A 24,089-nucleotide genomic window follows, 5' to 3' on the forward strand; every position below is an offset into this window, starting at 1 on the left:
GCTAGGAGCTTGTGAATGGAGCCATCACTGGAAGAGCTGGATTACATGTATCTATAAAACCGGATTTCTTGACTGCTGCCACAACATTCATCCCCACAGGTATGTGTGAGAGAGCAAAGGGGGCGAGACGGAGTGAGGTAGCTGCCTGCAGGAGATTTGAAGGCAGGATCAGGCTTGTTACATGAGCTAAACTGAGAGACCTGGTGCAGGGAGGGAGCCTCAAGCAGAGGGTTCCCTACAAGAGAGGAGAAGCAGCTGTTTGTGGGAGCTGAATCTAGGAAGTCTACATTGGAGTTAGCTCTGAGCAAGACATTTACAAGCTGAACCACAAGGCGGGTCACCCCTATTAACTCAAAAGAAAGAACTTTACGAAGGACCCCTTTTGCTCCCCATGGCTCTGAGGTAAGAGCCATGCTTTGGGGACAGATTTCCGGAACTTTGAGTTTTACTTTTGAGTTATTGTCTGAATAAACCCGGGCCCAATCAGGGTGGTGGCTGGATCAGCAAGTGTGTGGAATCTCTGTAAAAGGGACTGGAAGAGGGAGAACAAAGGGTAGGGCAATGCAGAGGCACCCTGGGGACATGTAATAAACCATTCAGGCTTGCCTGATGTCCAGTAGTTATTAGAGGGGATTGAGTCAGGAGATCTGGGTTATATTCCTGTCACTGCCACCAACTCCCTGTGCATAGCTGAGCAAATAATCTATCAGCTTCCATGATTAAATGGAGATATGTGAGGTCATTTCTACTTTGGGCTCAACAAAACAAATGAAATACTATCTGTTGGTTCTGCTTTTCCAGAGTCTTCAGTTGTACAAGAAAAAATGATCATACTCATGCCTTTTCTGGAAGAGGTCAGTACTCTCTCTCCTCTCCAGTCTGATGCCAAAAATTTAAGAAACTCAATTCTAGACAAAGCTGTTAAATTTAGTAAGGAGCAATGAAAGCAGAGGAACAGCTTTGCCTGTTTGGGTGTGGCTGGGACCACAAATAACCTCTATGTTTTATAAACACAATTTCGGTTGTGGAAAAATAAAATTACTTTTCAAGGATGATAAAGGAAAAAGAATAAAATAAATTGGTAACTGCTGGTGCTGGAGATATGCATATAGAATAATGAAGTGGTGGTACTTGCCCCTTGATTATCTAACTACTCTAAAGATCAGTTTAATGTTATTTGTATTACAATAGTAACTAGAGGCCCTGACTGACATCAGGACCTCATCGTGCTAGGAACTGGGCAAAGATATAGTAAAAGACAGCACTGACCCCGAAGAGTTTGTAATCTAGGTGGATGCAGCAAACAAGGGGATGCTGAGGAGGTAGAGAAGGAGATGACAGGAAAAGGAGCATGCCTTAGCAAAATGAACATTAGGTATGGCTCACTTCCTGCCTAGCTGTTCTCAGCAGATAGCATCTTGCAGGCATCCTGGCAGAGTTGGGTTTTAAGAAGGGATTAAAGTGATCTTGTGTCCACCCCACAAAAACTAAGTCTGCAGCATGGGCCAAATCCTTGCAATCCTATCACATGCAGAACTCCCATTCTCTTCACTGAGAATTACCCACTTTGAAGGGTGCAGGACCAGTTCCTACAGCTGGATGGATTATTGTAATTTTAGGGCATGGATTCCTACAGCTGGAGGGGGAGGTGGGGAAGGGACCTTCAGATTAAAGAATAAGTGAAAACATTGCTATTATCTGATCATTTAAATCTTAAGGTCTGCATTCTGATCCCCTTTGCTTAAGAATGCACTGCCTCTAGACCACTGAGTCAGGCCTGCATGTCTTATATTTGATATTTAATCTGCAGGGTTGATACTTATTGAAAAATTACTGGGTATGGTACTTATCAATTGAAAATTCTGCTCCCTATTTTTAAGAATGTTTTTTCTGTTTATACATTTGTAGCTATACTACTACTACTATTAATAATAATAAACAAACAGCTGCAGGACTGTATGCCAAACAGATAATAAGCTACATAAGGCAGTTAAGCAGGGGCTGTCTGAGCCCTATAGAATAATTTTCATTACAGTCCAGCGAGAATTGACAAAATCTTTTTTATTATCTCACTTAACTTTATCAGAAAGCAAACTGTATTTTGCAAATTGACTTTTCTCATTCACACACACATTTATCGTGACTGGCCCTTTCGGCTACTTTTATTAATCCAGTAACAAGAAATTAAATTACCTCCTAAGTAGCGGCATCCTGAATTCCTCAACATTTTGAACACATCTTATTTCATTAAGAATATCGTGTAATGCTGATTTCAGAACACTGTAAAATCCTGATTGGTTGGCACGGAGACTAAATTTCTTAAGAGCAAGGGCATGCTCACATTATCTGTATGTTAAGAAGAACAGTGTGCATATGTGTGCAGACACAAACAGACTGAGGTTATCTATGTAATAAATTGTGGAGTGGTATGAGAGCTTGCGCTCATCAAGCACTCTTGATTACTTCACCTGCATCCTACCCAGTAACCCATCTTCTATGGAATTTAACACTCCTAACCTTTCAGCAGATTCAAACACCTGCCTTTTAAAATACAAACAAAACTTAGTCCCCTTCTCTGTATTCCGTATGATACAGCCTAATTACATGATCACATATTATTTCTCCAATAATATAGAATACTAGTATATACTGCACTATTTTCTACAATCATATTTAAAATCTTTTATACTTAAATTAATTGACAGAATGGCCTAGCAAATACTTTTACAGACAAGTTTTCTCTCTGGTAAGTTCGAAAATAAGTTCTTTTTTTAAAACTCAATCTGTTAGCACCCAAATACTATATATCTTTCTATCAACTCAGCCGCAGTCTTTCTTGGTCCAATTCAGATGATGAGACAGTTAACTACAATGTAATATAGCTGCAAATTTACCACAGGCCAGTCAATTTTAACTGTTAGTCTATTACTGTAGACTTAGTGTGGAGCATGCTGTGTAATGATGGTTATCTGTAATTTTCATAGTTGGTTTGTGAATGTCTTCCATTCAGCTCATCCTGCATACACGTTATTACAAGATACTGCATTTGCGTCTATACTCTATTATTTGGGAAACAGTCTTGTTACATACTGTGAAAATGTATACAAAGGACAGAGTTAAAGTTGCAAATATGACCTTGACTGTGTAATTTCCTGACTGGAGTGCGCTTAATCATGAAATCTTAAAATTTCCATAACAGTTTGGAAATTGAGAGAGACAATGAAAGTCCAGATGAAGCAGAAAACTCTGATGACAACTTGGCAGATGGCATCTATTCCTCTTAGTTATAGTAGTACTGAATCTATGCCTTACGTTGGAGTTGTGGGAGTTTTGCTACTGCCAGTGCCATCATTTGGATGAGACACAAAATAAATGTTTCATGACCATAAACAATCCATGAATATTCACAGACAACATTTTCCACTTCCACTTCCAAGAGTGAAGTGTTAATTCTAATGTCTTGGACAAATTCCAAACTCAGGTAATTAGAATCTGTCTGTCTAAATCCCTCCTGTAATTTTATTTGTTCAAGTTTTTCTTGATATCTTCCTAATGCACAATAGCTGCTGAATTTTCTCTCCAGAAATGGCTGCATTTCAATGGTGGGAGAAGTGATCTTTACATCCAAGGTCAAAAAAGCATTTTGAGACCCTTCTTGATGAAACAGCTTTATAAATGTAAGGTATTATGAGAGAACACTCACCCCCATAATGGTGAATTCACGGTTCTAGGCATTCATTTATGAAATACTTCCATGAAGCAAACAGAAGGCTGCAAAGTATAGCCTAATAGAAGCTGTTCCTATAACATCCTAAATATAAAAAGTTCTTTATCTCCATTTTCTACTAATCTTTGCCATATCAAGAAGGCCTTAGTTTGATGTTATTCTAGTCAACGTTGACAGTTCATTGCCATTTGTCTATAAAGGGAATTCTATTAATGTATATCCTGAGGATTACTCCTCTCTCTTTATTTTCTCATTTATTCCAACTTTCAGCTTTAGTACCCAAAGGATTCCTCTACACTGGAGTCTGTGGAAATGATTAACTGGTGGAAGTCTGGCTTTATTTATACCCACCAAGTTAGCACATGAAAACTCTTATATTTTCTTTTTGAGAAGCAATTACAATGAAAAGTGTCCCACTGGTCTCTTTCCTGACCCAGAAATCAGACATTATCAGAAATTTGAGCTCTGATACAACAGTTGCAAGCAGGTGAGAAATATTATACAATCCTTGAACTTATTACCTTCCTACGCTATTAAACCACCATTTCAATCTCAGTGACTCGTGTGTAATGTGTTTTGAAACAACAATTTCACTGCGTTTATGGAAAATGGAAGTTTATCAAATTTAGTCTATATTGATACAGACAACAAGCTGACTCCCATTTCGCTAGTACAGAATACTGACCACTGAAAAACAGCAACAACAAAAACCCAATTAAAGCAATTCTGTGTATTTGAAAAACAGCTTCTAGAGAAACTTCCATGCAAAAAATTCTGAGCAGCCTCGTCATTTTGATCCACACAAAAGCATTTTCAACAGCAGCTGGAAAAATGCTGATTTCTCAAAGTTTGACCCAGTTTAAACGAAAAGCTGAAACCCACTCCTCCTGGCACAAATCCCATAATTGTGCAAAAAACTCCACAGCTGTGGGTTTAGGTGAGTGGGTCTATGGGCTGGAATAGTGGCTGCTGCCCCTCTTTCCGAACTCCAGGTGTTTTGATCATTTGATCAGTGCAACTGCTGATACAAAAGACCCTCCCCCTTTGGCCTATCCTCCAATTGCACCTCCCACAGCAGCCTAATTGGGTTCAAGAAAGACCTGCAGTGCTCAGGGGGCCCCTTAAGGGGACTCTTCACATGCCCTTCTCTCCCACCATGATGGCCAAAACTCTACCCCATTGTGCAGAGGGCACTACCACCTTCTGCAAGTGAGCCATGTTGCCCTAAAAGCACAAACTATTGTCTTCTTAAAGCAGCTGAACAAAAACAACATGGCAGCTGAAACTCAGGTAGACATTCAGGGCCTTATCCCATGGGCTGTCATTTACACTTGTGCCTAGCGTTTTCAAATCAGGATGGTAGCATTTTAAACCCTCTGCACAGTGTACAAGGCAGTGGGAAAATGAGCCTCTGAACTTTTTCCTTATATTTCCTTTCTTATACTACTGTGAACTTGAGGGGAAAAAACAGTTTTTAACATGGGAAGCCAAAGGTAACTATGAAGATCAAATGCGGGGGGGGGGGGGGTGAGGGAGAGGGAGAAAAGGAGCGGAAGCCAATTAAACTCAATGTACACGTGAAAAATAAAACGTGAACAAATATTTGAGTTAACCTACTCAGAGAGAACTATGACTATGTATTCCCCGTTTTTTTATTTGCAAAATGAAGAACAAAACTACTGATTATCTAACTGTAGTTACATATTAACATCACCTGCCATTAATCCTCCAGTCTGCAGTAATGCCATTGAGCAGTGCAAACCAGTGCAATATTTTGACATTGGAGACTGAACAGCTGCATTCCATTTCCAAAGGCAACAAAGTACAGAAGCAGCTCGGCTGCACAAAGAATCGGAGATGAGGCTCAGCTCTGAGGTTTTGGACAGCTTGCATGATGTTGCTTTCAATTGCACTCTCTCTCTCAATTTTCTGCTTAGTTTTGTTCTTAAATAGGCCTTGAGCTATGTGACTCCATTTTGTACTTTCTCTGTTTTCCTGAATGCTGGGTCACCATGCAGAACATCTATGTAGCTGGGACTGTACTGTGGTGTACAATTACTTCAAAAATATTGCAGTTATACCAATCTGTCCTGCACAAAATAAAATCATAACTGAATTCCAGTTCCTCAGCACTGATGTGCAAGATGCCAAAACCAGTGAGGGTGCCCCGGGCCAAAAAGACGATAGCTTGGAAAGTGTGTGTCTGGGAGTACGCGTGTGTGCATGTAAAACTGTACTGTTCTTGGCTTACAGCACCCAAAACTGTTCTCTCCAGTTTTACAATCTTTTTACTACCTTCTTCCCGGTTTTTGTTTTAATTTTAACCCTATTCCCTCCCTTCGCCCCACCCCGGTCCCACTCTTTTCCCTGGGAATGTCTAACGCCTTGCTAGGTGTTTATCTGTAGTATCACAGCACGTTGCCATTATTAATGGCATTGCTGTGAGGTATGAGAGTAGCTTTCATAAGGGGGACTGAGGCACAGCGAGATTGACTTTCCAAGGGTCACTAGGAAGAGCCAGGAGCTGAACCCAGATCTGCCAGGTCCCAGTTCACTGCCCCATCTCACTAGATTATCTTCTCCTTGAAAGCGTTTTTATGATATTATGATGTAATGTAAATCCACATTACTCAACACATCAGTCCAAAGGATGCCACAGGTTGTCAGTCCCAATAGGTTTTTTTTTTTTTAAATAGGAAAAGATTTAGCTCTATTTGACACAGAGCTAACCCCAAATCTGCACATCAGTTACTCTGCTTCCCAAACCTAGACTAATATATTTACTCCTTTGTACTCCTTTCACTGGAGGCTCTCCAATACTTTAGAAGTTTATTTATTCCTCACAATCCTCTTGTAAGGCAGATATGCTATCCACGTTTTACCAAGAGGAAAACTTAAACTCAGTGATGTTAAGTGCTCTGCCCAAGGCCATGCAGTAAATCAGTAGAAAAGCTATGATTAGGTTTATCTCAAGCACAACTCCCCTATGTAATTTTCAGCTATGAGCTACTGGCCGCACTATCCCAAAGGAAACTGTGGGTTGATCTATAAATTGCTAACCTACCCACTAATTAAGGGCTGGAGACTACACTCTTCACTATCCTTATAGTACGAGTCAGAGGCCACAACGTGTCACATCTTACTCTTAACACACGGTGCACAAGACCCTGTACCATCCACTACCACACCACAGACTGCATGTCTTTCCATCCTGTCAAAATTAATCAGAGATCTCATGCTCCAAAATATACACTAGAGATCAAGCTTCTCCACATTCACCCTGAATATACAGGATACACACTACAGGCCTTCACAGGAGAGGCCTGAGATTCCCCTTTTAATTGATACAGGGTAAAAAGGTGAGCTCAAGTTGTTGGAACTTACAAAAGACTGCATTATCATCATTTATATATGTAACTGGGAAGATTTCAGTTTCCTTTAGGTGCCGAGAAATAGGGTTCTACAACCTTATCTGCAGGATAAACAAGCGTACCAAGATTTTAGAATAGAGGGGCTGAGTTAAAGCTGATGATGAAATATTAACTGGTTAATTAAAAACAAAACCAACCAACCAAAACACCCCAAACCCTAGCATCTTCAAATCCGTGACTTTGAGAATTTGTGATTTCACCTGCAACCCAGTCTTCCTCATTTTAAAAATATTTATTGTTATAGCTACAATGCTGTTGCACATTAATCATCTATCTGAAAGACTTGTTTGTAGGAATTTTTGGTTTTTGCCTTGCATCGCACACCGCACAATCTTGGAACGTGGAAGCCCAGCTTTTAAATCTTTCCTGCCACTGTGGTTAAGTAGTGACAGTCTCCCACACTATCCAGCTGACAAGCAGTTTTCCTTCCAAAGGGGAATTTTTCCCTGCAAAGCAGATTTTTTTCCATAAAGGAAACCATCCTACTCAAGTGACATGAGGGAGAGATTCGCTGACAGTGTCTATTCTGATAAGTAAGAGAGGTTAAACCTCTTGCATAAGCCGAACTCCTGGTCATCACCACCAACATTCTAGCACATCAGAGAACTGTTCAGACTTTTAACCATACGAATGTGTGGTGGTGATAGGAATATTTGTTTCAAAATCTCAGTAGCCATGTATTTTCGACTGTCTTTTTTTCTGCTCTGGCAGATTAACGAATGCTTTGGATGCATCTCCAAATTTATCACTTGCATTAGTTTCTAATGTTGCTGAATCTGTACATTGACTTAAAATCTTGTCAGTGCCCTGAGGGTTTTTCCATCTAATAACTGTCAGTAAAATAGAAAATGATTGACTGTTTTCCACAAATTCTGAGTGGGCTAATTATTCTCTGGGAAATACAGACCTATTATTTTTGGACTAAATTTAGTCATTACAAATATGGATTCACTAAAAATTTCATCCAATCCACATCTCGAAACTGCTGTTTATATCACAATTAAAAACAACAATATTTAGCACATCTATATATTTAAGATTCTGTTCTGGAGCTGAAGTCAAATGCCCAACAACCCTCACACAAGAGCTCTAGCCCCCAGCATCCCAATATTTAAGCACACAAAAAAATTACAAAACTTTTGAGATGGAAAGGGCACCTTTTACTGTTTGCACACCACACTGTAGCACTTAACTATTACTTTGTTGGGATTTGTGGGTGCTTTTAACTTCTGAAGCTCAGGTAGCTTTTAGTATTTAGTAAATACAGATTAAGGGGCATTACTTTAGGAACCCAGGTTTGAAAAATTTGGGCAACATCCTTAGTGAATCTCTCATGAGGGAAAAGAAAATGTTATTCTGCGCCTTTATAGAGGGGAATTGTACTTTGGTGTGTTCCTGTCTCTAGGATACCTGATGTGATTTCTACATAGCAGGTTAAGTCTGTGGTATTCTACTTACTCTGGGAGGGATAGCTTGCAGAGCTGTGATATAGTTCTCCAGAGCAATGCGGCGACGGTCATTTAGCATGGCTTCCACTCTGGCCATGTGAGTCTCTACTAGCTGCTGTCTCTCATTCGCTGCCTCTTGTTCCAGTAATTCCACTTTCTCCTGGAAGTGCTGCGTGTTTCATGTTTAAAGAACAAGAGTAGAACCATGGTTAAAGAGGCTGGCAGAGCAAGGGTTAAGTACCTTTTGCACAGAGCATTAAAATCCTTTTCTACAAATAATGGAAGTGACCTGCCTTTTACTACAGACAAGTGTGTCAATCTGTAGAATTTCTGAACCCTCCCCACACTGGCTTAAAATGGAAGCTTAGGTGCTCACCATGTCTGATCATCTGGGCATACTAACCAATCAAATATTCTTTACTACTTCAGCATGACAACACATGAATCCTTCATGTGAGCCTAGGGATCCTGTTCAAGGTGATAAGATTCAGTGCAGGAAAGCATTTGATTTTAGTAGGCACCTTGCCCTTAGAGATTCTCAGGATCTTCTGACTATCATGAACATATATATGGGGGAAAAATAATTCCACCTTCAGCAGAATAAGACATCAGAAATTTACTAAACATTGGTCACTGAGAAATAAAAATGACCACACGCTGGAAAAAGTCTGATAGGAAAAGGCTGAATAAACAAATGACACAAAGCGAGACTGTGGGATTTAAGAAGTAATATTCTGGTTCTTGATTGGTATCTGTCTTGTGATGCTGCACTGAAACCAACCTGGAAGTATATGAATGCCTTCTGCATTAACTGAAGTGGCTCCAGTGGACCAAAGGAGTCTCTGGCTCTTTGGATTATAGGCAGCTCTACTTGGGCTACGTTTTTGTGTGTGGTTAGTTTGCTATTTGGGTGTGTGGAGGGGGAATGCTGTCCTTTCTTTCTATTAGCATATTCAGATAAATTTGATGAAAAGACAGTTACCTTTCCCATAACTGGTGTTCTTCGAGATCTGTTGCTCATATCTATTCCCCAACAGGTGTGCATGCTCGCCATGTGCACCGGTGCCGGAAGTTTTTCGTCTAGTAGTACCCATACGGGAGTGTGCTAGCGACCCCTAGAGTGGCGCCTCCATGGTGTGGTATAAGGGGTGCTGCGTGCTCCCTCCACCCTTAGTTCCTTCTTGCCAGACAACTCCGACAGAGGGAAAGGAGGGAGCGATGTGGAATAGACATGAGCAACATATCTTGAACAACACCAGTTATGGAAAAGGTAATTGTCTTTTCTTCTTCGAGTGATTGCTCATGTGTATTCCATAGCAGGTGATTCTGAGCTATATCTGTTGGAGATGGGTAGGAGTTCACAGACACTCGAGACGGAGCATGGCCCTGCCAAACCCAGTGTCCTCTCTGGCCTGAGAGATAATCGCATAATGTGAGGTGAACGTGTGAACTGAAGACCACGTGGCAGCCCTGCAAACGTCCTGAATGGGGACATGGACCAAAAAGGCAGCTGATGAGGCCTGCGCCCTAGTTGCGTGCGCCTTCACAATTGGTGATGGAGGGATTCCGGCCAGATCATAACAGGTACAGATGCACGAGGTGATCCAGTTGGAGAGCCGCTGAATGGAGATCAGCCGACCTTTCAAGTGCTCAGCTGAAGCGATGAATGGTTGCGAGGACTTTCTGAACTTCTTAGTCCACTCCAGGTAAAAAGCCAGAGCCCGTCTCACATCCAGCATGTGGAAGTGATGCTCCTCACTGGACGCACGGGGGCTTGGGGCAGAGGACCGACAGAAAAAATATACTGACCCATGTAACAGGCAGAGACCACTTTCAGGAGGAACGAAGGGTGTGGGCTGAGCTGGACTTTATCTTTATGAAACATCGTGTACAGCATCTCGGAGGTGAGAGACCTGCCTAGCCAATGTGATTGCAACCAGGAAGGCCACCTTCCACAAGAGATGTGACCAGGAGCACATGGCTAGTGGCTCAAACAGGGGCCTGGTGAGACGGGCCAACACCAGGTATAGGTCCCACTGCGGGATTGGGGGCCTAACATCCAGGAGGAGGCAATCTAACTCCTTAAGGAATCGGCCTATCATTGCATGGGAGAATACCCTGTGGCCCTGCACCGGCCGATGGAAGGCCGATATGGCTGCTAGGGGCACCTTGACTGACGAGGGCGCCAGGCCCTGGGGACGTAGTCCAGGATAAGCTGGATCGGAGCAGCCACCGGGGAAATGCCCCGCTCGTCTACTCCTCTGGAAAACTGAGACCACTTTCCCAAGTAGGCTCGGCATGTGGAAGACACGCTGAACCCCTTCTGAGCACGTCCTTTTCTCCCTTACTAAGAATTGAGTAGCCACGCCATGAGGTGGAGTGCCGCTAGGCTGGGGTGGAGGAGGCGAGTGCAGGTCCAGGCGGGAGGGCAACGGCAGGGTGACTGCCAGGATCATGAGGGTCTCGTAGCAATGATGCCTGGGCCACGCCAGGGCAATCAGAAGGACCTGGGCCTTGTCTGTCTATCTTTTCCAGGACCGTGCTGATCAGCAGGATTGAGGGAAAGGCATAGAGATACTGGCTTGACCAGGACAGGAGGAAGGCATCAGAGATAGTGCCCCATCCCAGCCCACCCCAGAGCAGAACCAGCGACAGCAACAGTTCTGCCGAGTGGCAAACAGGTCCACCTGGGGAGTTCCCCACACTTGGAAAAGTCTGTGTACCATCTTTGGGTGGAGAGACCACTTGTGCTAAGAGGAGAAGTCCCTGCTCAAGCGATCCGTCCGCACGTTCTGGGCATCCGGCAGATGGAAGGCCCGTAGGCAGATGTCATGCACTACACAAAAGTCCCACACCCTGAGGGCTTCATGGCAGAAAGCAGAGGATCGGGTTCCCGCCTTGCATGTTGATGTAGAACATCGAGGCCATGTTGTCCGTGAGGACCCTGACCACCCAGCCCTCCAGGTGCGAGCAGATGGCCACACATGCCAGCCGTACCGCCCTAAGCTCCTTGACGTTTATGTGGAGCGTCAGATCCTGAGCCGACCACAGAGCTGGGGTCTAAACGTTCCCCACATGGGCCCCACGTCCCAGGTCCAATGCACTGGACTCCAGTTCCAGGGTCCTGCCCCTGAACAGGACCCCTTGGAGCATGTTCCTCAGGGAGGACCACCACCGTAGGGAGGTGATCACTGGCTCGGGCACCATGAGGACTTTGTCCATCCTGTCCCTAGCTTGGGAGAACTCCGAGGCCAACCAGAGCTGGAGGGGCCTCATCCTGAGTCTGGCATGACAGATCACATACGTGCATGCCGACATGTGACCTAAGAGCTAGAGGCACACTCTGGCTGTTGTCACCGGAAACCTTGTGACTGTGTCGATGACCCCTTCAGGGTCTCCAACCTGTCTGGTGGGAGGGAGGCTCTGGCCAACGAGGCGTTCAGGACCACCCCGATAAACTCTAAGCGTCGTATCAGGACTAACATGGACTTGATGTTGTTTACCAACAGGCCCAAATGGTGCAAGTGGACAAAAGGAGCGCCACGTGATCCTGCACCTGCGACTGGGAGCTGCCCTTGACCAACCAGTCATCCAGATAGGAGAAGATCTGGACCACCTGGCGCCTGAGGTAGGCTGCCACCACCGACATACATTTCGTGAATACCTTGGGGGAATGGACAGCCCAAATGGGAGGACCGTAAATTCGTAGTGTTCCTGCGCCACTGTGAAATGGAGGAAGCGGCTGTGCCCCTCGAATATATGAATGTGGAAGTACGCGTCCTGCAGATCAAGGGTGATGTACCAGTCCCCGGGATCCAAGGAGGGGATGATTGAGGCCAGGGAGACCATGCAGAACTTGAGCTTCACCATGTACTTGTTCAGGCCTTGCAGACCCAAGATGGGCCTGAGCCCTGCTTGGGCCTTCGGGATAAGGAAATAGTGGGAGTAGTACCCCTTGCCTCTGAAATCCCCTGGTACCGCTTCCATTGCTCCTAGGCCCAGGAGCCACGCCACCTTGTGCGAGGGGTCGCCCAGGAGGGACGGGGGTGGTTGGGCAGAGAAGAAGTAAACTGGAGGGTGTAGCCCCAGGAGATGGTGTTGAGGATCCATTGGTCCAAGGTCAGCAGTGACCTCTCCGGGAGGAAATCACACAACCAATTGGAGAAGGGAAGCTTTATTGAGGGTAGATCCCTGATGAGAACAGGCAGGGCGCCCCCAAGTGTCCCATCAAAACCCCCTTTTCCCTGCTTGCTTGCCCTTGGAGGACCCAGGCTGGAGGGCAGGCAGAGACTGCCTCTATGGGTGCCTCTTATAGTCCCGCGACTTCTTATAAGTGGTCTCATATTTTGAATAGGTGGCCTGAGCAGGAGTCTGCTGCGGCTTGAACTTAGGTTTGGCAAGAGCTGGAACATAGAGGCCCAGAGTCTGGAGAGTCATGTGAGAGTCTTTCAGGCCATGCAGCTTTGTATCTGTTTGTTCTACAAACAGAGCTTTGCTGTCAAATGGGAGGTCCAGCAGGGAGGTCTGCGCCTCGCTGGACAGCCCAGACAGCAGGAGCCATGACACCCTTCTCATGGACACTGCGGAGGCCATGGACCGCATGGCTGTGGCTGCTGCATTCGAAGCTGCCTGCAGGGTTGCCCTGGCAGTAGCTGTGCTCCCCTCCATCAGCGCTTTGAACTCCTTCCTGTCGTGCTCCTGGAGGGAGTCCTCAAACTTGGGCAGGGAGCCCCACAGATTGAACTCATACCAGCCCAGGAGAGCCTGACGGTTCATCACCCGTAACTGGAAGCTTGAGGATGAATACATTTTTCTTCCAAATGAGTCCAGCCTCCTTGAATCTTTATTTTTCGGGGTAGGGGCTAGTTGGCCCTGCCTTTCCCTGTGGCTGATCAACTCAACCACCAGGGAGTTAGGAGCAGGGTGGCTGTATAAGTATTCATGCCCCTGGCGGGTACAAAATATCTGCGTTCCACTCTCTTAGAGATGGGGGCCAATGAGGCCGGGGTTTGCCACAGGGCATTTGAAATTTTCGCCACCCCTTCGTGGAGAGGAAAGGCCACCCTGCCCAGTACTGAAGAGGATACTACATTGAACAGGGAGTCCGAGGGCTCCTCCATCATCTCTGCCTGGAGGTGGAGGCTTGATGCCACCCTTTTTAAGAATTCTTTGTGGGCCCTGAAGTCCTCCTGTGAGACAGAGGCAGGAGGAACTGTAATTGCCTCATCCAGGGAGGGTGAGGAGGCCGGTGTGGTACTTTGTGTGTCCACCGGCACCGGAGGGTCCACCACCTGGTTGGCCTCCCACCAACTTCTTCCTTGGACGTCTGGAGAGGGATGTCGATGGTCCTTCTGAGGCTCCGGCCACTGAGTAAACCAAACAGCCTGGTGGGCGTCGAGGGTGATCCACGTGGACTTTGCCCTGAACGGTCGCTGGGCAGCAAATGGCATCGGGAACATTCTCTAGACCGAGACTGGTACCGAGCCAGGGATGACTGCAGAGATCCCAGCGGCAGCTTGTCTCTGGAGCATGGGGCTGACTGCAGTGGTGCTCCTGGTACTGGCATGGACATAACATCCTGGACTGCCAGCAGGGCCTCCAGTGTGGAGGGCATCTGGACAGCCGAGGAGGCCTGCTCCGAATGGGCCAGGCTACTCCACTCGACTTGAGTCAGAAGCCTATAGGCCGGCGGGGATCGAGAACTGCCCAACATGGCTCTAGCCTCTGTCCTGGGTTTACTCTAGTGCTGTGGCAAAGAAGGCCTCCTCTTAGCCTTCTCGGCGTGCCCTGTGGACGGGGAGCAGTCGGTACCGAGTAGTCGATGGCGCCAAAGGGTTGCCATGCACCGACATCGCAGTGCCCGGTACCGACTCAGAGCGGCGTGGCAGAGCTGGGGTCAGCACCGACTGCATCAGAATAGCCCACATCCTAATGTCCCTTTTTCTCTTGGTCTGAGGCTTAAACAACTTGCAAAACTTGCAGCGATTGCTGAGATGGGTTCCCCTCAAACAGCGGAAACAGTCCGTGTGCGGATCACTCACTGGCATAGATCGCCTACAAGTGTTGCACGACTTAAAACCTGGGGCATGCGGTATGCCCCAACCCGAGCACTCTAGCTAAACTAAATTAACTAAACTAACTAACTAATTACAGGTACCATACACTGAATGAACAAGCTGTTTCGGGGACAAGCTACAGCAAAGCTGGAGCAGAGCAGTTCTGAAGCACCTTCACTGATGGCAAGAAGGAACTGAGGGTGGAGGGAACACGCAGTGCCCCTTATACTGCGCCATGGAGGTGTCACTCCAGGGGTCACTAGGGCGCTTCCCTACAGGTACTGCTAGGGGAAAAACTTCCAGCACCGGTGCATGTGGCGAACACACACATCTATTATGGAATACACATGAGAAATCACTCGAAGAACCCTCTGCCCTAATACAGGCCCTCCAAACATTCCCAATATTTCAGAAAGAAAAATAGCTCATTTCCAGTTTGGCTGAATGTTTGTTCTGAGTGGGGTTGGTTCCTACTCCAACCTTCCAAAACCTGTTTGCCCATTTCTACTTGGAACCAAGATACTCGTGCAGTATCAAAAGTTTATACTGTTACAATTCTGGTGTAACTACTCACTCCAGCTGGGATGGTCAAAGTGGCCTAAGGGAAAGGGGTTCCCAACTCTTTCTGAAGATAAATCTTAATCTCATTGAAAACTTTCCCCTACAGTGGTAACACTGTACATTGTGAGGCTCTCCACTGCAATTCAGCTGCTAAGTATAAAAGCACATAAACCGATATCTGGCAGCTAAAAGAGCAACAGTAAAAGCAGAAAATAATAATTCACCAACACAAATATGCTTCCAAATTATACCACAGCTAGCATGATCCGTATTTTATTTACAACCTCAATTGGTCTGCTTGTAATTGTGTTTTTCTTTACCTGGATAACAGCCTTCTTATCAGCCTTTGGCAAGTTCTTTGCTTGGCGTTCTGCTTCTTCCCATTCCCTCATGACCTAAACAGCAACAAAACATGGAGCATAACTTTTGAGTTTTTCTCTGATGGTTTGGGATTTAGCAACAGTCAAATAACATAGTGCAGATAATCATCTTTTTTTCTTCCCTTATAAAGAATAGTTGCAACTTTAACGGAATCTTGTCAATTTAAAAACAAGAAACGGATCACTGTGTCTGATCATCATCCAAGTTCTCTCAACTTGAGGTTGCTAGAAGTGAAGCAATGCATTAACTGTACATGTTTAACAGACCCTCCAGCATCAGCAGAGGAAGTAGAGTTACTAGATGGGTTAACATACTGACCTTTTCATCTCAGAGAAAAATAAGAGTTTTAAATCAATTTTATGTCCTCTGTTAAAATGAACCAATTTCAACTGATTCTAAAAGGCATTCATTCACATCACAAACTCTTCTAGTTTTTGATGGAGTACCTCAGCTGGCTTTTGATCAGAACAGGGCAAGACTATGTGCAATTTCTGCTAGTCTGTTCTGTATGCATGCTGAAAACAAAGAACTGAACTTTCTTATGTCCCAAGCACAGTATTGGCAGAAGAACGATAAAGGAAAACTTGCAGTAGGCATATTTTGAACAATCTGAAAGGTCACCTGCCACAGGGACAAAAAGCAATACTCTTTTGCAAAGGGGGGCAACTGCTGTTTCCTTCTCTGACTGTGTGTTCTATATGTGCCATTTGAAATCAGTGTAAATTGTTATAAAAAACGTGACCTTGCTCATGAATGTTCTCAATTCATTCCTAGGCAGCAATCTTTTAAGACAGCCCTTTCTGTGCATTAGTAGAACATCTTCCACTGAACACTGCATGTCCAAACAACAGTGACTTCTGTTTGCACTATTGCAAGTAAATAAATAAAGAAAAACACCCCAACTTTCCTGCAAAATACACAGGTTTCCCTTCCCCATCCCTCAATGGAAAATGCAGCCTTCATGACATCTAGAACAGAAACTCATTTAAATACTGTTTCCAAATGGCAGGCGTGACAGGGTCCCTGGGGTGCAACCTGGACTGTGGGATCACTGAGCCCTCCAAACCCACTAATCTGGGCTGCCTCTCACATTGTGATGCTGATATCAAGCTACAAGCCTCTGACAGGCATTGCATGTACACAGACATCCACAGGCTGGGTCACACCCAACTGAGTTGTGTGAATGATCTCCCAGTCACTCATGAACCATCAATAGAGAGGCTCCAGCCAATTCCCCTCAGCTCTCCAGCCTTGCACCCCAGAACTGTGCCGTCTTGCACTGGTCAGCAGTCTGGCCAATGTAAGCTCATTACCTAGTTCACCACTCTGACAAAAGGGCAGTGCATGTGCAACAGCCCTTGTTAACCTGAGCTAAGATTTCCCAAGCAGTTCAGCCACATCACACTGTTTTTAGGTAAAATATAGAACAGATTTATTAACTACAGAAAGCTAAATGTTAAGTGATTATAAAGTGGTAGGCATAAAGGTCAGACACAATTACCTTAAGAAATAAAAATAGAAACACGCATTTTAAATGCTAAACTTTTAGTCTAAGCCAGAGTTGAAACAAACAATGTCTCACCCTGACAGATGGTACAAGCAGGCTACAGTTCCTCAATAAACAGACTGGGACTAACCTTCCAGTCTGGGACCAATCTTCCCTAGTTGAAAGTCTTTTTTCTCCAGACCTCCTTCAAGGTGTTGAGATGGGGGCAGGGAGGGGGGAAGAAAGAGAGAGAGAGGGGCCGAGTGATGATGTCACTTCCCCTCTTTTATAATTTCTTTCAGCTTGCAGGAAAGATCCTTGCTGTGATGAGGGGTTCAGGCCGTCCCCACTGGTCAAGTAGTCTCTAACAGTGGTCCCCAACCTTTTTCATCTGGCAGGTGCCAGATGACGAGCCACAGAGGACCATGGCGGCAGACGAGCATCTGCCGAAATGCTGCCAAGAGGCAACGTCAATAGGCGTCGCTGCCGAAATACCGCTGACAAGCAGCAGCATCCAGAGGCGTCCAGCATTTTGGCAGATGCTCGTCTGCTGGCCAGTACATAGGCACACTTAGATGCCCCAGCGGGCGCCTTGGCATCCACGGGCACATTGGGGACCCCTGCTCTATTGCATATGTGCCTTCTCTAAATAGTCTCTGGGATAGTGGATTCTTTTCTTGATGGGTGTTGATGAGCCATTAACACTGTATAGCTATGGATGGCTACTCAATGATTGTAACTGAAAGGCTGGTTGTGGGTGTTCCTAATCTCACAACATATTTCAGTAACTCACATAGTAATACTTCATAATTCACATACAATGATAGTCACACAATCCAACAGGATATTAACGTTCAACAGATCAAGACTTTTAAAATGATGCCTCACAAGGTATACTTTGTACAAAACATATAAATCATATCACCATGGTGAATATGGAGGTTCCAGGGTGCTGCCTTGAGGTACAGAGTGTCACAGGAGAAAAAATATAGGGTTCACAGTTACACATGCTATTTAGAAAGGAAGGAAAAAGATTCACTGTATATGCATTTCTAATACACTTTAAGGCTGAACTGCAATTTTGTTAGAATGCATCTCTACAATGGAAATACATTAACTCAAAAAAAGCAATGCACACTGTTCCTCCTGAAAATGAGATGACGCCTTTCAAATTAGGCTATTTTGTTTTATATAGGGGTGTTTCTGGTCTTCAACAATGACTGGCCAAAGAGTAGTGAAATGCATTTTAGTAGCCAGTGTGATGCTGCGAATCCTAAAGTAAGCAAGTTTTGCACTGCCTGCTTCTGAACTCCAGAGGCATATTGTTTTTGAACTGATTAGGAGTAGTGTGGCTGGTATTTAGATAATGGTTAGAAGCTCAGAGGTCATACTGTGACTGAAAAATATTTTAAAACAAATCGACCTGAAATTAACTAACTTGTAAGTCATGGCCTAGACCTCAATAAACTTCTACAAGCATCTATCAGTTGAAATCAGAAGCCCTAAGAACATACATGAGGTGATAGTTTAAACATACTCCATCAATTTATAGGCTCTTTTAACTGTCCTATTTTGGCTAATCCCAGAAATGTGGAACAAGAAAGGTGGAGAAGTCACTTATCTTGTATAGTAATTTGAGATGTGTGTTCGATTGAAGATTTTTGTCAGTAGCGTCTGCAGGTCTGCATCTGTGCCCTAGTCACCCTCATGCCCCAATACAAAAGTATATAGGGAAAGATCGACCTACCACATCTGTTCCTTTTCAATCATGGAAGTCCCAAGAAAGAGCTCCAAGGCAGACGGGAAGGAGGGCAGGTAGTGGAACGCCCATAGGGACATCTCAAAGAACTCAAGTTATTGTGCAAGATAAGTAACCTCTCCTTTGACTAGTATCCCTATAGGTGCTCCCGTCAGGAGACTCCCAAGAAGTACCTCCATCATGGAGAGGGGTGCCAAGGAAGCAGATATAGTACAGACCATAGGAAAGCTGTGTCAGTCCTGGAATCGGGCACGAGAACATAATGCTAGTAAAATGTATTAGGTGAACACCAGATAGGTGCCCTACAGATGTCTGAAATGGGTACATTTTTGAGAAGTGCTACAGAGGTAGACTGTGCCCTGGTGGAATGAGCAATAACTCTCAGAGGAGAACCACCACCAAAGCTTTTTAGCATTACAGCATCTGCAATCTATTTGGATAGTCTTTGGCTAGAGATCGGATGTCCTTTCATTTGTTTTTCAAAAGAGAGGAAGTATTTAGCGGATGCCTGAAAGGGCTTAATCCTGTCAAGGCAAAAGCTTTTTTAATGTCCAGTTTATAGAGGCTCCCTTCTTCTCTTGAAGAGTGACGCTTGGGATAAAACACTAGGAGGTGAATTTCTTCATTAACGGAATTCAGAAGAGTTTAGGAAGGAAGTGAGAGTGGACACAGTCATCTTATCTTGGTAGAACACCATATATGGTGAGTCCATCTTTAAGGACTGACATTCCCCCATGCTCCTGGTGGAAGTAATCGTGACGAGGAATGAGATCTTTAGGGACAAATGAAAGAGGAAACAACTCCTCAGAGATTCAAATGTGGGTTTCCTTAGAGCACTGAAAACTAAGGCGATGTCCCATGGTGGAATTGTTTCCTTGACAGGCAGGAAGAGGTTGAATAGGCTTTTGCAATAGTGGGGTGGGCAAAGACTAAGAACCCTCTACGGAAGGTGAAATGCTGTGATGGAAGTGTGCACCCCAAACTATGAGGGAGGCATCTGTGGTGATAATCCTCATGGGAGGGGCAGTACCAATGGAACTCCCATGCACACCATTTGAGGATACTTCCATCAGTTCATAGAATTGGGGACCTTCTGAGGTCTGGAATCTGCTTGGATAGATTGTGTCTGTTGGCTGTGCAGACGGTTCTCAACCATGCTTAAGGACACAGAGTGAAGTCCTGCTAAGGGAGTCACAAATGTGCAGGCTGCTACATGGCCCAGAAGTTGCCGGCACACCCTTGCAGTGTTTTATGGACTCTCTTGTATTGTTGAGACAAGGTTGGCCATTGCGGTAATCGGTCCCTGATTCAGTATGCTCTGGCAGAAGAGGAGTCCAGAGTGGCTCTGATGAAGTCCATATGTTGTGTGGTGTTAGCGTAGACTTCTCCAAGTTGGAGACCCAGAGTGTGATGCAGGGACAGGACCTTTCTGGTTGTTGTCTGTGCTTTGAGAAGTGAGGGGCCCTTTAGGAGCTGATCATCCAGATACGGAAAGACTATGACGCCTTTCTAATGAAGATAGCCTGCTGCTGCTGACAGAACTTTGATAAAGACCTTTGGGGTGGCAGAGAGGCCGAAGAGTAGGATGCAATACTGGTAGTGGTCCATCTACCACAAAATGTAGGAGTAGTTTGTGTGAGGGATGAATGGTGACATGAAAATAAATATCCTAAAAGGTTGAGGGAAACAAACCAATCTCCTGGATCCAGAGAGGGAATTGCTGTTATTAGAGTCACGACTGGGAGTGGACAAAGGTATTTAAAGTCCTGAGGTCCAGGATGGATCTCCATCTCCCTCTTTTCTTCAGGATGAGGAAGCACCAAGAATAGAAACCTTTCCTGATGAAATCTGGTGGGACAAGTTCAATCGGCCCCAGAACTAGGAGAGATTGTACCTCCTGCTATAAGGAGTCTCTGTTAGCGGTGTCCCTGAAGAGGAACGGGGGAGGAGGGTGATAAGGAGCTGAACTGGAGAAATCACCTCCAGGATCCATCCATCTGAGCTGGTAGGTGCCCAGGAAGGTAGGAAATGGGAGAGATGATCGCCCTAATGTGGGAGGAGAATAGGTGTTATGTTGGATCAGGAGAGGGAGATAATTCGTGACCCTCAACCACGGGGTCAAAACAGGCATTTTGAAGATGTCGCTGCCTGGGAGGTTGCTGAGTAGGAGGATCATCATTTCTTATGGCTTGTCTACACTACCAAGTTTTGTTGTCAAAACTTATGTTGACACCCAAAATTCGAAAACACAAAAATCGCCAAAGGGTGTTCACGCTTGCTTCCTGTCCACGGATCATGTCCACATTGGGGACACCATCAGCAGGGTGAGCAATGCACCCTGGGTATGCACCCCAGTGTTGTGGGAAGGAAGAGCTGATCACTGTGCATTTTGGGATTCTCTCCAAGTTCTCCCACAGCCCCCTCAGCTGCCGAGAGCAGCATCCTAAGTAGCTCTGTGAGCTCTCCGTGCTGAGGAATGGCAAAGCAGCACAGCAGTCTGTCCCCCTCCCCCTGCAACAGCAGTCTGCCTGCTGCTATGTTCCTAGTGCCAGGCAGAACAGGAGCATTCCAATGATTTGCTCTTTGTTCCCCAAACAAAGCAGCACACAGATACTTCTCGAAGCTTTGAAAGGGGAGGGATGCATACCTGCAGGGAGGCAGAGATTAAAACACTGAGCATAGCATCAGGGCAGGCATTGTGGGACACTGGCGGAAGACAGTTCTGTCCTCAAGACAATCAGCAGTGTCTACACTGGCTCTTTGCAGATGATAAAGGGAGGGGAAAAGACAAAAGTCTTTCATAGGGTTGGAAGTTTGTCGTCACCAAAACTGGGCATTTTTGGCGACAAAAGTTCCATTGTAGTGTGCACGCTCTTGCTATTTTGTCATCAAAAGGCAGTTTTGGTGACAAAACTTACCAGTGTAGACAAGCCCTTAGGGAATCTGGGCTTCTTCCTAAGCAGTGCAGCTAGTGTTGTGGGTGAGATTGTTGAGCCATCTGTGACCTAGTGTATTTTCTTTTTGCTGCAAGAACACTGATACTCAAGTGTAAAATTTAAAGAAGTCTTTGTGTTCTATAACTGTTAAAATACAAACAGTCAGCATTGCATGTGAAAATATACAAAGTAAATATGCTCATAACGAACTGTAATAAATTCTCAGGAAGCATTTTTCTTACTTTGCCTATCTGTAAATTTAGATTATCATCAATAAAAATATGTTTTCGTGGGTTAGTATTGTGGTGAAATTGATGTTAACTGAAATTTACTGTTTAAAAAGCTAAACCTTCCAAGCCTAATCATAATGGTGGAACAAGGAGAGGTGTAGAGACCATCAAACCAGTGGTTTGTGGATCCAACATTGTGTTGCATTTAGAAATGCACCTCTTAGCGTACAGCAGAGGTCTCAAACACACGGCCCACGCAGTTATTTGCTGCAGCCCGCCAAGCTCCCCGTACCCCTCCCTCATCCCCACCCCGGAGTTATTTCCTGCGGCCCCAAGCTCCCCTCACCTGCCGTCCCTGCTTCTCTGCCTGCCTCCAGGCGCTTCCCACCGCCAAACAGCTGTTTGGCAGTGTTTAGCACTTTCCAGGAGGGAGGGGGGAAGCGCGGGGAGCAGCGTGCTCAGAGGAGGAGGCAGAGAAGAGGTGGGGCATTTGGGGAAGGGGTTGGATTGGGGCAAGGAGGGGGTGAAGTTGGGGTGGGGACTTTGGGGAAGGGACTGGAATGGGGGTGGGGAAGGGGCAGAGCGTCATGGAAGGAGCGGAGTGGGGGAAGGGGGTGGAGTTTTGTACCTTTATATGAAAAGGTGTCTGTGTTGCGGCCCTCGGGCCAAAGTACTAGTTCTCATGTGGCCCTCGTGGTGATTTGAATTTGAGATCCCTGGTGTACAGGGTGGTAATAATAATAATAATAAATGGAGATATACCATTCTCCTAGTACTGGAAGGGACCTTGAAAGGTCATTGAGTCCAGCCCCTGCCTTCACTAGCAGGACCAAGTACTGATTTTTGCCCCAGATCCCTAAGTGGCCCCCTCAAGGATTGATCTCACAACCATGGGTTTAGCAGGCCAATACTCAAACCACTGAGCTATCCCTCCCCCTCTACAATGCATTAAGTGCACATTAAGCTCTTGTCTCTTTAGGTCATGATTTTGGTGGCCTTAAAAACTTGCCTAGACCATACAGGCAGTTTCTGTTTAGAATACTGAATTATGAGAGAACATGGAAACTACAGCATTAATTCAAGTCACTGTACCTTTCTAAAACACCATGGTACGTGTTAAGTCTTGAGCATCAGCCTAGATTAGCAACTCTATGATTTTTTTTTCCCTTTTGTGGCTTTGAATCAGACCTTTAACCTCTCTTTAACACTCCTTTTCACTCTGAATTTGCAGTTAGAAGTTTTTGAAAACAAAATTTCTTTGCCAAACAATTGATCTTTGTCCTCAAAACTAACCTTGAAATTTCAAGTCAAAGTCATTTTGCTAATCCATATGATGAAAACAAGCATTGTAGGCAATGTAATAACGACATATTTGGCTAGACCAGGTTTCACAGCCTGTTATCATTTCTCTAACCCGTTCAGGGTACAGGAGGTGAGATTATAAAGTGTCAGCTCACACAGCCTGGCGGAGGAGATGAAAATTCTGGGATTCGGAGTTTAACTCTGGTGCGATAAGAATGAATGGCTTGTGGAAAAAGCAGAATAGCATGATTATCTTTAGAAACAAATTCAGCGTAGTATTTGCACGGGCAGTATTTTAAGGGTTGGATTTTTGCAATCAGTCAAATCTGAAGTGCCAAAAGCCACTATTTACACTAGCTGATGAGAAAAAAATCATCTTTTTTTGCCAGTAGCCATCCATATGCATCAACTCTACAACCCAAAGAAACTTTCTATTTTTTTTAGGTCACGGGTTTAGAGAAATTATGACAATCCAACAAAAACCTGTTAGCATCTGAGAACAAACAACTGCAACAAGAAAAATCATTCTGAAACATACATTTGAAGAAAAAGGCTGCCTCAGGACCATGAAGTTGTCTCCTATGTGCTTATAAAGCTATTCTCCTTCATTGAAAGAACAAAGCTATCAAGGCCATACAGATTTATGGCATTTCAAAGACTTGTCTGTTTCATGCAGGGAAAATGACAACTTCTAGGCTGAGATTTAAGACACAAGGCATTTCAAAGTCAAACAGTCCTCAGGGTTCAGGACACAATGAATGCTATACTTTTT

The 24,089-nt window shown here is 44.9% G+C and overlaps 1 protein-coding gene across 5 annotated transcripts in view; it reads right to left on the reverse strand.

Moving 5' to 3' along the window:
- Positions 1-24,089, reverse strand: part of APP (amyloid beta precursor protein) — a 353,581-nt gene that overhangs the window by 66,058 nt on the left and 263,434 nt on the right. For all 5 annotated transcript variants that reach the window (XM_050958058.1, XM_050958047.1, XM_050958026.1 and 2 more), the window contains 2 exons: positions 15,544-15,618; positions 8,617-8,775 (listed from right to left, as the gene is read on the reverse strand). In XM_050958058.1, the coding sequence (XP_050814015.1) occupies positions 8,617-8,775; positions 15,544-15,618 (234 nt within the window). The remainder of the gene's footprint in view (positions 1-8,616; positions 8,776-15,543; positions 15,619-24,089) is intronic.

Source organism: Gopherus flavomarginatus, chromosome 1, assembly GCF_025201925.1.
Source record: "Gopherus flavomarginatus isolate rGopFla2 chromosome 1, rGopFla2.mat.asm, whole genome shotgun sequence".
In the NCBI taxonomy this organism is placed as follows: Eukaryota; Metazoa; Chordata; order Testudines; family Testudinidae; genus Gopherus; species Gopherus flavomarginatus.